Source organism: Gasterosteus aculeatus, chromosome 12 (genome assembly GCF_964276395.1).
Source record: "Gasterosteus aculeatus chromosome 12, fGasAcu3.hap1.1, whole genome shotgun sequence".
NCBI classification, from domain to species: domain Eukaryota; kingdom Metazoa; phylum Chordata; class Actinopteri; order Perciformes; family Gasterosteidae; genus Gasterosteus; species Gasterosteus aculeatus.
In genome coordinates, this window is record NC_135700.1 from 9,327,147 (window position 1) to 9,343,477 (window position 16,331).

General features: G+C 44.2%; 1 protein-coding gene across 1 annotated transcript in view; it reads left to right on the top strand.

The window, feature by feature from the left end:
* The first annotated feature begins 220 nt into the window (after window positions 1-220).
* gpc5a (glypican 5a) overlaps window positions 221-16,331 on the top strand; it is an 87,998-nt gene continuing 71,887 nt past the window's right edge. Inside the window, exons 1-2 of the mRNA XM_040167321.2 lie at window positions 221-607; window positions 3,545-3,706. Of these exons, the coding sequence (XP_040023255.2) occupies window positions 457-607; window positions 3,545-3,706 (313 nt within the window). The 5' untranslated portion in view covers window positions 221-456. The remainder of the gene's footprint in view (window positions 608-3,544; window positions 3,707-16,331) is intronic.

The following is a 16,331-nucleotide window of genomic DNA, read 5'->3' on the forward strand; positions in this document are numbered from 1 at the left end:
TATATCCGCTATGCCACCCTCATTGACCTCATTCAATGCGGGAAAATGCAGTGCGGTTGTGAGGAGTTTCTTTTCTTCCCCCCCGACATTATGATTCACTACGTATCGACGCGTCTCAAACCAGTCGTAGGGTGCAAGTGTGCTTCTGTCCGCTAGAGGCCGCCGCTGAGCCGCGCGCTGCGGGGCGGCGGGTCTGCGGGTCCGCCTCTGTCCGCCTCTGCTGCGGCCAAGTTTGACAACATGCCGCTTTCAAACAGAGCCTTCACACCGCTGCAACTTTGCCCCCGTGTGCCTGGACTTAACCGGTGACCTGGAGCGTTTTCCTCGGCGCAAACGTTGTCGGCGCTCAGTGCTGCAACCCGAGACTCACCTGAGCGGACTTCACCTTCAGGAGAAACGTCAACTCCTAAAACCGGCGTCTGTTCTTGTGGAGTAGTGACCCGGTTTGTTGTCACAATGGGAGATCTGCGGGCGCACTGCGTTTTCTTGCTGGCGTTTTGCTCTGGTTTTTGCTTCGGAACCCCGAACAGATGTGACGACGTGCGGAAAGTTTTCCAACTCAGACAAATTGGACCGAATCAATTATTGCCTCTAAACCCCCGAGCAGGTAGGTGACGTTTGAGTACGCGCTGCGTGTCTCTCCCTTCCTGAGGTTAAACCTCCTGGCAAACAAGCCAGTAAAACAAAACAAGTCGCATCTCTACTTGATCATTCGCCCATTCTCCTCATTCACTGGCAACATACATGCTGGAGAGGAACATGCTTGTGAAGTCCCTCAACACCTGATTACCTTTCTGTGGACCTGTCATTGAAGTTCTCCGTACTCACAAAACACAGCTTTTAAAAACACACTTTAGAGGCGTGTGTGCAGTTTATAATGATAATATGGAACGAGAGCTTCAAGGTGTTTAAAGTGCATCTTGCTGCCGGACTTCAATGACGAAAGCGCGCGCACGTGTGTGTGTGTGTGTTAAATTACTACAGCTTTCAGAGTCATCTCTCATCTTTTACATTAGTACTCTATTTTTGGTTGTGTTTCACGTTCTTGTCACATGTTGAAATACACTTGCAAGACGACTACATTTCGAGATGGAGTTTATTAAAAGTCAGCCTGTAAAATAGTTTGGGGCACACAGTAAATTTCAGAGAGTTAAATTGACTTTGTGAGATTCAATTTTAACTCTAAGCTGGTGTTTATATTGTCCCTATATTGTCAGTGTTAAATCAACACTCGACGAAGTGTTAACAAGTTAACTCGGAATAAGTGTCAAAATAAATCTTCCCAGTGTTAAATACATTACAGGTCATTTAGCTGACACGTTTATCCAAAGCGACTTGCATTGCATTTTTAACCCATGGTTTTTACATTTTAGCCCGAGCAGCAATTAGGGGTTAGGTGTCTTGCTCAGGGACACTTCAACATGGGACATGGAGCAGCCTGGATTTGAACCACCAACCGCGTGGTTCCCAGCTTACCCTCTCTACTCCATGCACCACAGTGCGTAGAGTTAAACTGAACACCAAGAAGTGTGACACCGTACAGCTTAATTTCAAACCTAATCAAAGAGTTAATTTAACTCTACTAAGTGTCGCAAATGGATCAGATCTTGACACTGAACAATGACTCCAGCTCTTTCCTACAATTGACTCTGTAAGAGTTGAATCAACTTTTTGCAGTGTGATTTCAGCTCTGCACTTCAACGCTTTTGTTTAACACTGGAAAATGAACTCTAAGACTTTTGCTGTGTACTTCACTGTATTATAAGATAAATTCAAATATACTGTTTTAATTTAATCTAACCAGTAACGCAAGTGGCTGAGATACTTGTAAAGTTTGGTAAATAGGCTTCACTAAACACCACTTCTCATGTAATTCCACATGGCTCAATTTAAGGGTTGTGGATTATGCAATCTGTTCATTATTGAGTGGGCAGTTTGCTGCTGCTCTTTTCTCTTGGAACAGTAAATCTTAATGGTGTAGAATTCCATCCTCTGTGCAAACTTCACCCCTTTCCTCCGCCGCCGATACCAGGAGACTTAAGTGCATGGACAGAAAAAAACCCTCAACTGCCTCCTGAAGCCTCTCGCTAACCCTTATGATGGCATCGCAACTCGTGCCCCTTACGCCAGTGTGCGAGAGACTGAGCCCCTGTGTTGTGAAGAGTTCTCCCTCTGAGCGAGGAGTTGGTGGGCGCCTCCTTCTGCAGCGATGCCGAGCTCCTCGCAACCTCACACCCCATCCTCCAAGTCTCCCCGCGGCTCCACGCTGGGAGGGAGTTTCCCATGATGGATTCATGTTAATATGCTGAAACACATCAGATGGCGTGACGGAAGATAGCGAGAGCTACAGTCAGTCCGGGATAATTCCTTCTAGAAGCTACCTGGGATCGACTCGTGGGCTCGTCACAAATAACCTCCAGATATTTCAGGAATCTGAGCGAGATGAAGCTGTTGCCATGTTTTCTAATAAGAAGAGCCAAACAGCCCTGGGCTCAGGTGGGAACACAACAAGTCAGGAGTCTGTCACGAGAGGCAAACGAAAACCTGCTCTTTGTGGAAACGGCACGCGGAGCATTTAGGTTAAGAAAAAAAGAGAGAAAAAGCAAAGACCCAGGGCTCTTTCAAGTCGTCTTATCTGGGAGAGTTTAAATTCCTCCACGTGTGCCATCGCCTGCACGGCTCCCTCTTCACTCCTCTCGAGCCTCGCAGAGAGCTGATAGCGTCTCTGGCAGCGGCTCTGCCTAGGCATGTCGGAGCGGCTTTTACAGGAGTTTTTGGGGGTCTCTTGTAAGATGTTTTGATTTTGTTTGGAGATTGCTTACATTTGTTCGTAGTGGAAAACCTGAGACTTCACTTAACGCTTAGATCTCCTCTCCGGGTCTACGTGTTTTGGTTTGAACATGCTGGAAACGGGCCCTTGCTTTTTGTGTAAAGGCATGATTACCACCGTTAGAACCAATATCTCTTCACATTCTTTTCATGCAACTTAATCCTTGTTTATGTGTATCTAAGATGATGATGACGATTCGTCCTGGGGGCCACATGGTTGGCTTGTGCGGTTTTGATTGAAATCTCTCCATTGGCTGGATTGCGTGACTTTAGGCTCTTGTTGTTGTTCTCTTGCAGATGAAATGCTGCTAAAGGAAGCTGCTGGACACTTTCCAGTCCATCCCACAGATAACACAGAAGATAGTTAGACCCATTCTCACCTTCAGGCAGTTCAAGGTGTCAAATCCACCTGATCCGCACGTCTGTGGAATGTGTAAAAGAAAGTGGAGCCCCTTAAAGAGAGCATGCAAATCTCCAAGCTCAGTTAATGCCTCTCGCGAAAACAAACAAACATGGTAGCCATGTTACAAATATTTGCAAGTGGAATCAACCATTTACTCTGTGTGTTCTATTTCACTGTTTAAGTTCACTGCATATTATTTGGTATTGTTTGAAAAGCTCGAAGCTCGGACTAAGTGGATTTAGAAATCCAGTTTTATTTTTAACCCGCTTGTCTATAATGGGTTCATAACATTCACCCTCATGTGGCTCTCAGGTTCAGACCTTCAGGTGTGCATGTCCAAGAACCTGAGCTGCTGCACCAAAAAGATGGAGGAGAAGTACCAGGTGGCGGCCCGCAGGGACGCCCAGAACCTCGTCCAGACGTCCAGCTCCGGCCTCAAGTTCCTCATCTCGCGCAATGTGGCTGCTTTTCACGGTGAGAGTTAACCGTCCTGTGTGTGTGTATGTGTGTGTGTGTGTGTGTGTGTGTGCTGAGATGACAGCGTCAGTGTTTACATGGGTAATTCTATGCGTGCAGATGTTTGTGTGTGTTTCCGAGTCGGAGTGCACATTTGCAGTTTGTGTGGGTGTTGTAAAAACATTGGATGAGTCTGTGTGTGTGTGTGTGTGTGTGTGTGTGTGTGTGTGTGTGTGTGTGTGTGTGTGTGTGTGCGCGCGCGCTGTGAGGCTGCAGTGTGAACAGAGGAGGGTCTGTCCTGCTGGCAGATCTACCGCTACCCTGTGATCCTGAGATTAGGTCGGCCGTTCCTGTAGGAGGCTCGGGGGGTGAATTTGTGTCATGATGTGTGCCGAGTTCTTCCTGAATGACCTCTCTTCCTGTGCGAGGCGTCAGGCTCTTCTGTGTCATTTTGATGAGTGCTGGGACGCGCCCACGAACGGGCAGCTGTCCATCCCTGCATTTGTTTTCCACATCTGTCTCTTATTGTTCTCCATTCCTCTCCATCTTTTCCCTCAGCAACAGCTGACCGTTAACGTACAGGCAACAACTTGCCTCTGTCTGCTCTCCTGGCCCCGGCGTGGCATGTCCCCCCCGCCCCACCCGACCCCCCCACACCTCTAGATCATGGCTGTCATGTGACGACCGAAACGAGTGGGCAAGAAATACAGCGCTTATGACTTGAACGTACCGTCTGAGACGTATCATTAAGCCAATTCTCTTTAACGATGTGTCTCAGTTTAAGGACGGGCTCTTATCCTGCTCCCAAAATCAAATGATTTATGGGAGGGCCTCCGCATGATCACAGTGTTTTAGTGGTGGTTGACAGGGGCAATGCCCCGCTTGTGTCCCCTGATGTTAGATGTGCCTCCTCAGACTCCCAAGGTGAACTAAAATTCTCCGTCTTCATAATGACCATTATGAAGCATGGCCACTACTTTAACTTAAAACATAGTTACAAAATGCAATTGAATGAAAGTTATTACTGGGTTATCCATCCATGCATCCTTACGGCGGGCTGGATCACGGAGGGGGGTGGGGGGAGGGGGGCAGGAGTCCCTCTTTCAACAGCAACATTTTCCAGCTCTTCCTGGGAAACCAGAAGGGATACGTAACCCCACCGCTCTGTTCTGCGTCCTCTTAACTCATAGGAGGCTGCCATTATTTTATGTATCAAAGGTTCTTACTTAATTTGTCATTGGGTTTTCCCTCCCCTTTTGGGGGCTCCCAGCCCCCAACAGAAGCTTTAAAAAATGTCTCACAAATGTGTAGTTTCTTGGAATTAATTTTCCAAAAGATGAGGTTTTTAATTAATTTTCCTTTGAACGAGCGCATATTCTGAGCAGCAGATTCTTGCTACATTTTGTGCTCTAGTGAGTCTTTACATTGCAAAGAACAGTAAACTTAATTAGCCGTTGGCCACACAGGCGATATGCAACACTAAGATGAGTTCATTGTTGGTTTTGGTCTTTTCATTTTAAGTCCTAAAAGGCTGCAGGGTCTAGTAGCCGTTTCAAAATGAACAGCACTCACATGGTTTCATCTGTGGAATGGCAGCCAGTGGCCTCTCCTGCCAAACCAAACAGAGTTCCTTGTCAACATCGGCTCTCGTCAGTCAACAAACGCTGGTCGCTGCTTCCAACACCCGGGCCGCGTAATACAAGTGGCAACAGACGCTCAGCAATTTGAGTCTCATATTGGAGTCACGGCAGCCGTGTAACTGCTTGGCATCTCACTTTTTTTAAGTGTCCCTAAGGCGGTTTTGTTATTCATTTAACTGCAATCCAAACTGCATGACATCCAGTTCCTTGGCAAAACACCTGGCCTCATGCGAGAACCGCGCACACAATCAAATTTGTTGTTGGGTGGCTTGTACAAAGGGTCCGAGCACAATTTAAAGAGCGGTTCAGTCCTGTCGTATAGGAGTCACGTGGAGTTGACCTGCTGTTGTTTGTCACTGAATAATTGTTATCACAATTCTCATGAATGTGGTCTTATTTATACACCTCTGGAAATCATTATGTTCATTCTGTTTATTTACACAGTAAAGTAGTTTTGAGGGTCTGCTGAATCTGTTGTGGGTCATTTGGATGAAGACAATATAATATAAATATATATATATATATATGGCTAGTAAACATGTTGAGTGCATTTCCCAAAAAAACTGTTTTTAATTGTTAAAATCTTGCATTGTTTACATCCGTGTTGGCTTGCTAGCAGTCTTCTTCTTCACTGACTTTGATGCCGCTGTTTATTGACTCGTTACCACCAACGATAGTATATCGTTATAACATTACTGTTAAAAATGTTTTCATCAAAATGTTATATACAAGTGTGTAATTTAATGCCAACTCAGTGTGTTTTCATATTGTTTATCGAAGTAAATCTGTGCTGAAACCTGATGCTTGTTCAAATGTTGATGCAGACTTTTTGTCTCATAGTCTTATCTGTCTACACACGCACACACTTGCACACGTACACGCGCACACCCATGCACACCCATGCACACCCATGCACACACATGCACACACATGCACACACATGCACAAAGCCAGAGAGAGCGCCACCCACGTGGCTTTGTTCTATTTGCCCGCGATGGTTTTAAGAGCCTTTGTCACATGGAGGAAACTCTCTGTGGCACCAAATGTATGGGAAGCACGGAGGGACAGAAATGTCTGGCAGGTTCTAGATCTTAACAGAGTGGGGAAAAAGAGCTGTTCTTCTGTTCATGTGCGGAAAATAAAAGAAACACAAGTCAAGCATTTAATCCGTCTTTCCTAACCAGGGAGCGTTCAATGATGCTGAGTTAATATGAATGAATTGTTTGTGATTCATCTTGTGTGAAGGCGACTTCTGTTTGGGGTGTTTTCATATTGTAATTGGAGTGGAAGCGGGCAAACAACGTTATGGATCATTTTACAAATGGAAAATAGATTTTATGTCGGCTGGTTGCCCCCAGCACAACGACCGTTCTGCTTTATCATAAACACTTTTGCGGAGTACAGGAAGGCGTATTTCTCTCTCAGGCGGTAGGTGGGTTGGGGCTCTGGAGAAAAAGTCCCTTCAATTTGGTCTCCAAAATGATTGGCAGCCGCGCCTGTAATTGGAGAGACAACGGAGTCAGAGCGGAGAGTATAATGCATTACGACCACAGACAGGAAGACAGACGAGTTAAAAGGGGTGAGGCTAATGCGGTCATATGTTTTGTGCAAAGCCTTCAATTAGGCATCTTTTATATGAGGCAGCTGAAGGGAGAGGAGGGATGAGGAAATTAGAGGAATGTAGATGGATAACAGTCTGAAACACTCAGGAGACATTGAGAAATAACTCAAACCAATAAAGTGCTATTTAAAAGTGTTTTTTTTTTTCCTAGGAGACTTGATGTTTTTTGCTTGTAATGTCCCACGGTTATAAAAAAGGAGCAAAAATAAATCATCAAGGGCACATGGAGAAAAAGCAACCAATGCTTTAACATAATGAGTAATAAAGTAAAAACAAGTGATGTTAATTATGAGTAGAGCTTCAAAGCACAGCTCATCCCGCAGTAATGGCTCCGTACATTTTTCACTATTCTTCCGAGGAATGCGCCTCGACATTTTAATGTCATGTCCTTAAATGAACCCGACCACAGACGTCTCATCATTCCACCGCCAAACCATGGCTGCGTAACTCGACTAAAAAGTCAAAGGAAAGTTGAAAGAATAAAGTCAAAGTTGATGGCAAATTGTTGACACGTTTTCCAGCCCATCGTGTTTCTTCTCCCGTCTCGATCCCGGTCCGTCTGCGAGTCTCTCATGGCTGCATGTTTTCATTCAGCGGCTGTGAGGTTCCTGCGTCGTCCCCACAATGCACAAATATGCGGCCTGCTGAGCTTCAGGGGAGATCCTTTTTCTGTGTGCAGGTTGTGCAGGTTTGGGTTACATCCATGGCAACCAACCTGTGCAATCTCAGCGCCCTGTGGTGCAGGAGTCAATAAAACTCGGAGACGGAGCCCACTATGCATCTGTTGAGATGTCTGAGAGTCTGTCTGCTGAAGGTAAAGCAAAAAGGTCTCGGATAAGCAGATCAAAGGAGTGCCCTCCTTTGGGATAATCTCTGATATGAGAAACTTTAAAATATGTCTTATGTTGACTGACAACCTGAAGGAGTGTTGCTACTGTTAGTTGTTAGTTAGCTTAAGGAACAGTGGACAATCATGAAAATATAAACAACTCTCATACGTGTCTGTTAAAATATGAAGCTGCACATAGCAGCTAGTTAGCTTAGCGTATCGTGAAAGGCCCCAAAGGGGACTATATCATCCTAGCAGCACCTAAAAGAATACTGAATTTGAGTTGTCTGATCAACACATCGTATGTAAAACTAATCAACAGCTATATTTCTTATACAGAAATAATAAAATATAAAATAAAATAAAACAATAAAAGTTGCAGTTTTTACGTGGGGTAAAGTGCTCTAGCGGTTTCTCTCAGTGCTCAGTCACTTCCCGGAGAGTCTTTTTTTCGAGAGGTTAAAGGAACCAGCCGCTCCAATCCCACCGGCTGTCCCTGGATTGAGCCGGAGTAGCTGTGTCCCACGCTTCCAGTCTTGATGCTAAGCTAAGCTAACCGCTGCCTGGCTCTGGCTGGCTCTGGTCTGCCTGACCACTCGATGGGACAGGCTGTTTTAAATGTAATGCTGCTCTTACTGAGGCGCGGAGGTGTCGTCACCACGAACGCTCTGTGGCTTGTGGCCTTCCTTCCAGTCAATGCTTAATTTTGGTTTCTAGCCTGGGAAAATAAAAACATCCCAGCTAACAGGAGACACAGTTAGTCAACCTCTTGCTTTTCGATTTGCTCTGCTTCAAATTGTGAGCTACCGTTTTGTCGTGAACACAAGTGGTCGTGGATTGATGGGAGATCAAACAGTCTACGCTGAGTGCCGTGGAAAACTAACCCGTTGTTCTGGGACTGGGTCTTCTTTGCACTCATCAATTCCAATTGTGTTTTTTATGTACTAGCCTTTAAAGGACCCACTGCTCACCTTAAACTCTTAGAATTCAGAGAGGAGCTTATTTGAATGGCGGCCCCTCGCCTTGACTGAGAGGAGACAACAAATTATAGCAGCACAGTGTGTGCTGAACAAGGAGGTCTGAGTGGAGGATGGAGTAACGTTGTTTTGATTGCCTATTCATTAAGCTGATCATCGTGCAGAGTTTCTATTTTATTGCCGCTTAGGAAGAAGGATAATGATTGTGTTTCATTGTACGAACTGAAAGGGTGAACCTATTATTGACAGTAACAATTATGTTATAATCGGTTGTAACTTTGCGGTGTAAAATGCTTTGGCCTACGCTCGTGCATGAGTTAGTTTGTTAGAGGAAACCTGAGTCTTAGTTGCCCTTTAGAGGCAGGGTGTCAACTGCCCTCCGCCCCATGCAGCTCCTTTGGAGGCTCTCAAAGACGAGGCCCTTTGCAAACTGGCTCCTATTGAAAGTCCTGCCTTGTTACTTGGCTGTTGGAGAAGCCTGTGTCCAAATATACATGGATATATATCACATGAATGTGTTAACATGAAATATAACATTCCAAACACGACTTATGTTTTTTATTGGTCGGTTAAAGCCGATGTCCAGTAACATTTTCGGTAAAAGATCCTTTTTAATAAATAAATTTTGTCAAGCAAGTAAAGTTCTGTAGGTGAGAATAAGCACAGATGTTGTGGCTTCACTTGCTGCCTCTACTCTTCTAACTGCACTGCTGAAGTAAATTAGATATTCGTATACAAATGTATTCATATTACTAACACACAAAGTGTTATTTTTAATTACATGATGCTTTCTGTAATGTGAGCAGTGTGAACTACGGCCTCACTAACTCATTTCATCGTCCTGATCTTCTAATTGGACCAACTCTCGCTGTTGACTAGTGACTGCTCAGACGGCTGAATTTTGGATGAATACATTTCTTCTGTAATTACTTACTACTAATATTCCAGCTTGATTGCCGCTCTTCAGTGGATATCACACTTAAATCAGAGCTGGTTAAGCCACCACACAGAGTTTCAAGTTCACAGTCATTTTTCAGCAGAGACAGATACGGTGCTGTGACCAGTCCGGAGCAGCGCTGCACCACTGGCTACAGTAACGTAGTGTTCCCTTCCAGTGAAGTTTCTATGTTGGTCACAAATTGGCAGCTGGCCTCACTCAGGGAAAGTATGCTGCTTTTTATAGGACTCTGTATTTTAGGATCTTTTGTCTTGAAAATGAACATTCCTCGTGTTAGATCGCACTCTCGAAACTGCTACACTGCAAGAAGTTTCTTTCAGTTTTTTTTTATCAGAAATCATTTAGAATACCGGATATGACAAAATATGACAAGGTGTGGATGAACTACGGTGTGAAGCTTCTTAGCCACGCTAAACGCATGTACTTTGGTCCAGTAGGAAATATGCAGGTATGTATGGCCCCCTGGAAGATTAATTGCTTTTTGGACCTCCTGACTTTTCAGGATTTTACCATGTGTGGTTTTATTTTATTCATCAAATACCTACACCTACATTTTTTTAGTTTACTATTTTGCCTAACCCTGAGTTGCATAGTAACAAGCATGCACGGCCTATCGGCTGAATAAAGAATACATGCGTTGTGGTGATTTTGTTTGAAGATACGTTAATTCTCACAGTTGGTCTTGAAACCCTTTCTAACGCGCTCTCTGCGCCTTTGTGTCGGGCCTTTAGCAGACTCTTTGTCCACCGGTCTGCGGCTGTGCCTGCTTTGTTGTCACTCGTACAAGAGGAGTGTATGTGTGTGTGTGTCTGTGTGTGTGTGTGTTGGTGCGGTTGTGTATTCCACCCAACGCAGGGGCCTCTCCTCCACATTTCCACAGAATTTGGGCTTGGCTTTGTGCTTCAAGGCCGGACAGTTGATCCAGGGGAGGACAGAGAAGGAAAAGGAATGCGAAGGAGAAGAAGAATGACCGAGTGACGGAGAGAAAGTTGGGAGGATGCCAGATGCTATTGAAAGTCTTCTCATAGTGTTTGAAGTCAGAGGATGAGGATTTAGAGGGAAGGAGGATTATTCAGAGTCAATACCCTTCCCCATCCAAGCGTTTGGACTGCAGCAAAGAAACAACACACAGCGCTGCTCTTCACTGCGACTGCTTGTGCCGGGTGTCCGGTTTGGGTCGGCACTTTTCTAATCTGGTTTCTAATCAGTTTACCCTATAGGTTAACTTTTGGGGAATATGCTTATTTGTTTCCTAGCAGAGGGTTATATGAGAAGATTAGAACTGCTCTGGATTGGTGTCTGACTCGCTGAGAGGAACAGAACTCTGGATTCTGCTATCAGTCAATTTTACAACTTCTGAGAGCTATGGATATAAACAAGGGCTATTTAGGTGTTGTTTCTATGAGCATACATACAGGAAAAACTCGTCTTGCTCTATCAAAGCTAACAGCATCTGTTTACGCCTCTAAAACGTACTAACCAACATGTTACATCTCCTTTATTTAACCCAAACAGAAAACTGAACCGTTAAATGCAACAATTTGAGGGTAATGTACCAGACCGCTGTCGTTTGTACAGATTAAACAGTTGAGGTATAACGTGTCAATTAATGCGTTTTAGAGGACCAAGCCGCTAGTACGTGAACATTTGCTACCTTGTGATCAGACTGCTTCAGCCTGTCTCTAGTCTTTATGGTATGCTAAGCTAACCTAGCTTCAAAGTAATGTGAGATCAATCTTTTCCTCGCAAACCAGAAAGCAAAATCGGCCAGCTGTGACTTTGATTGACTTTTTTTTTTAAAATGTTGAAGCATAGATCTCTCATTCTTTTCTTTCCCCGTGTTCTGCTTCTGTTTGCGGCTTCTCAAGAGATCCAGTGCAGCCAACGTACTTCACATCCAGCTGTGTCCCAGAGGTGGACATCAGCAGTCGCACGCGCTCACAGACGCACTGTGTCTTACGCTTTGCTTGTGTCTCTTTCAAACACACAGACCCACTGCATGGAGATGAGCCCTAAAAATACACACACCAGTCAGCACTTTACATTGTTTGTCTCCTGTGTGCCCGTTTGAAATGGAGATTTATAGCTGCTGGCTGTTGTTTTAAGGGCGTTTTGTAGATTGGATTATACAGCGCGCTGCTCAACGGGAGCTGTATCTTTATGACGGATTTATACAGTTGTTTTAAACTCAAAAGTGTTGAGCTGTGTGAAGACCAGCGGACGAGTCAGTGAGAACTTTGGTGCTATGCCAAGTGAATGGTTGAGGCCATTATGGGTTCTTTTTCTGGAAGTGGCCCTCAACCTAAACCAACATTCTTTAAATAATTTAGATGCCCAACTCAAGCCAGACAGCACAATTATGGCTTTGATCTGGATTTGAGAACATTTAAGTGTGAAAGAGCACTTTGCATAACTGATCTTAAAAGAAAACTGCTCAGATTCCACCACAGACCCTGCAGTCAAAATGTCAGTGTGATATTGTTTTTCCATGAGACGCTTGTTTAATGGGATTGAGCTGCTCTGTTCCAGTGTAGTGGTCGGGGAGGAGAAATCACCTTTTCTTCCAGTCTGACGGAAGGAAGTATTTCCTAAGTAAGAAAGGAGACCCCAGGGATTAGCCTGTAGCCGTCTGGGCGATGAAATCCTAAACACAGCAACACACCAAGCCTACTGTCTGCTCCTTCTCTCCACTCCTCTTCTCCTCCTCCTCCTCATCCTGTCCTTCTCACCCACATAGCCGATATAATGGTATAATAGACCTTCTTATCACCAGTGTCCCATCATGAGGGCCATATTAATGTTGTTTTTACTGCTGGGACCCCAGTGTCTGATGGCCAATTCTCTGCAGCTGATGACACAACTTTATTGAACCTAAAAGTACCTTTTGTCTTTATTTAATACTGACTAAACATGTCACAGTTTATATAAACATGTTCACATGCAAGTGTGTCAAGTTAAGATAATGTTACATAAACTTTGCCACTGCCTTGATAGTTGTTGACTTGAAATCTAATCAAAACGGCATCTAAGTTGCAGTAACTACAGTCGTATTCATTCATGTAATACAATAGTACACATACATTTTGAAGTGTACACATTTTTTATGCAACATGACACGTTTATTTTTAATGGTCATTTTTTGTCAATATTTTCTAGACATTTTATATATATATATTCTATTTTTTAGTAAAAGAATAAAACCTAGTGCAAAGGTGAGGCATCTCTTTTTGGGGCATAATGGTATTATCTAAAAATGGTAAATAAAGAGGCCTCCGCCTCCAATAGAAAAGCATCAAGTTTAAATGATTGAAACTTTAAAACCTCCTAACATTTTTTTAAATCTACTAAAGCAGCGCAGGTGTCATTGATGGCCTAGAAACAACCCAAATGAGTGCACAATAAATGCCAAATGAGAACGTTACAATTTAATGGATGTCTGATGATGAAATTGCTCTTTGACTTCACTGTCTCCGACATGTCTGCTGCCTTTTCAACACGTTAGTTTAGCAGGAATGCCTGCGCGTCCGCATGCTTTTGTACAAGTAAGACACTTAATTAATGGTTATTAATAGAGGTTATAATTAGGTGTCAATCAATAACAAAACAGTTCCTCTTTTTGTAGGCCGATCAACAAGTCAAAATAATAATAGCGTACCAATTTCGGATCCTTGAACCTAATCATCCATATCATCTTTTTATAAATCTAATGTAATTATGCAGTTGAATAGAGTAATCAGCAGCGTGCTGTGTGCATCAGGGCCTCTATTCAGGCTTGTGACTGTCCTGTTGGCTCCTCGACTGGCAGCTCCCAAAGGCCAAACACAGGAAACTCCCCGCACAGGGACGCCATTGAAAGCGCACAATGAAAGCTTTATTATAGTATTATAAGTTATGGCTCTTATAACTGGTAACTCGCTCTCAGTCTGTCTGGGTTTCTGTGTGTGTGTGAGGGTGTGTGTGTGTGTGTGTGTGAGGGTGTTTTCTCTTTACAAGTCGAGATGTGCTAAACCTGAACTTTGTGTGAACGGTTGTTTGACCTACACATGTGACACACACACACACACACACACACACACACACACACACACACACACACACACACACACACACACACACACACACACACACACACACACACACACACACACACACACACACACACACACGTGTACACTCACTTCCCTACAAGAAGTACTTGTGCAGAACTTTATTGACCCTCTCTGCTTCTTTTCCTGAAAGGCATATTAAAGGCCATGTTCACAGCGGAGCTCTGTGCTCTTTGCAGTGCTCAAGAGCCGCAACAGATCCTCAAATATTGACTTTTGAGCCTTCTGGAGAAAAGAGAGAGAGCAGCAGAGAGGGATGGAGTGATGGTGGGTGAAAGGAAGTTTTTTTATTTTTTAGTTCATGTGGGTGTATTATCAGATGTATGACAGGATGACTGGATTTAGTTCAGCTAAATATGTGTTTGTCAGCTGTTATTAGGGAGGAGCGTGTTTATTGATGCAGAGGAGGAAGTACACAGAGATAAGGGCTGATGGTAAGTGGAGCCGGCCTCCAGGCAGGATGGATTAAAATGACTAACAGTCCTAATGGGCCTATCATGCCCTCTCGTTTTGCTTCTTTCCTCCGCTTCCTTATCATTCATCCCTTCTTCCATTTTCTTTCCTCTCCTTGTCCCCCCCCCCCCTTTTCTCCTTCATTTTTATATTCTCCTTTCTCACTTTTGTCTCCCTTCCTTCCCTTCATTCCTTCACTATTTAATTAAATAAAGGACATTTCACCCCCTGTGTCCTTCTCCGAGGAGCGCAGAGCCAAAGCACACGTCTGTAACACCCCTGAGCAGTCGACTGTTTTCACTTTTGAAACAATGCTCTCTTTATTGAAAGCAAGGACGGAAGGAAAAAGCAAACATCTCTGGGCTTTTAAACTTTTCTCTGCCATCTGCAGGTCAGTGTGGTCAGTCTGTGTTGGTGTTTGCTGTGCAGCTTCCAAACCCAAACGGAGGCAGAGGCTTGAAACTTTGGGAAACAGTTTGAGATTGGAGACATTGGTCTCGACTTTCCCACTTTATGTGTTGCTCCCCTTCCTACTGAGAATGTGCACACGCGCCAACACAAACACAAACATGCACAAAAGGCCCAGTTGTACCTGGTGGTTTGTTTGTAGATCAGAGCAGGCAGCTACACTGAACTCACACACACACACTGAATAACGCGTTGTGCTTTACCTCCATCAAGTCTGACGTTTTATCTTGCTTCCCTTCATTATTTATAATTAGACTTTTGAGCAGCTAGATGTTGTTGTGTGTGACAATTTAAGACACCTTTTTCAGCCCCGAACTGTGTGTTGTGTTGTTGTGCGATTACGCCGCTCACAAACTTGCTTATTCGGATGAAAATTTGTCATGCCAGAAAAGCCAAACCCAGACCGTGCAGCATTCAGTGGATACAGAGATTACAGGCAGGTTTATTTTTTACGTTACATATTTAGCGCCTTAAAGTCTGTTAGTTTGTTAGAATAACTCTGTCGGACCAAACCAGCTTCCAGTGCACAGCCGGAGAAGAAGACGTGGATTAAACCGTCCTAACTTGAAACCAGATGAGTCCAAAGCAACTTTGCAAACATCTTTGGAAATGTAAAAAAAAAATGTATCATTGGATCGTAGGCTTGATGGACGTGTCCTAATCATTTTGACAAAGTCATGTAATTCGGTACAAACAAATTCCACTTATATGAAGTTAAGCTTCACTTTTGGATATTTTCAATGTTTTTTTTCAGTCGCCGCAAACATTTTTGCAAAAAATAATCCTCATGGTCATCAATCTCCGTCCTGGAACGACACAGCCTGCGTGTCCTCTCATAAGCCCCCATGAAGAAGACACAGCTTTCTGTTGACTGTACAGACCGTGTCGCCCTGTAAGTCATTAGATTGCACTGTTTGCCTTTGGCTGTGGGATGAGCTGAACCCACAGAACCACTGACTCATCCTCTGGAGATGGAGAGTGGCCTTTTCCGCAGCCTATCGGATGTCACCGGGCTCCTCCGCTGTGGTCGCAGCCATTCACAGAGGAAGAATCACGTTAATAAAAGCCATCTTTGTTGCTCAACAGCTCAGCTGGGGTCGGCCGCTGGCATTTGAGTGCTCGGAACCTGGAAACACGGGAAGCTTCAAACGCAGGAGCAGATCTGTTAACACCCATTACAGTGCACACGTTGGCGTGCACTATGCAACGCGATACTTTGACTGTATTTGCCTGTGTGTGTGTGTGTGTGTGTGTGTGTGTGTGAGAGAGAGAGAGAAGGAAAGAAAGAACAGGAGTTTGGTCTTTTGTTTGTCTCAAAGGGATCTTTAACTTCAAAGGATTTGTCGTCCAGCTGTACAGTTCCCTCAATGGGAACGAGTACAAACACACAGATACACACATTGTTGATGCAGTGTGTTGATAATAATTGCACAAATGCTTGCTCGTCATATCAGATGCTCTTTTTGAAGTCAGTCATTGGAAGGAGAACGAGACACATCTTTAGTCAGTTGCTTCACTGTCTTCTTAACATCACACTGATCCAATTTCCTACACGTGCACATCCAAATAAAATGCCTCCCTCTGGTGGCCA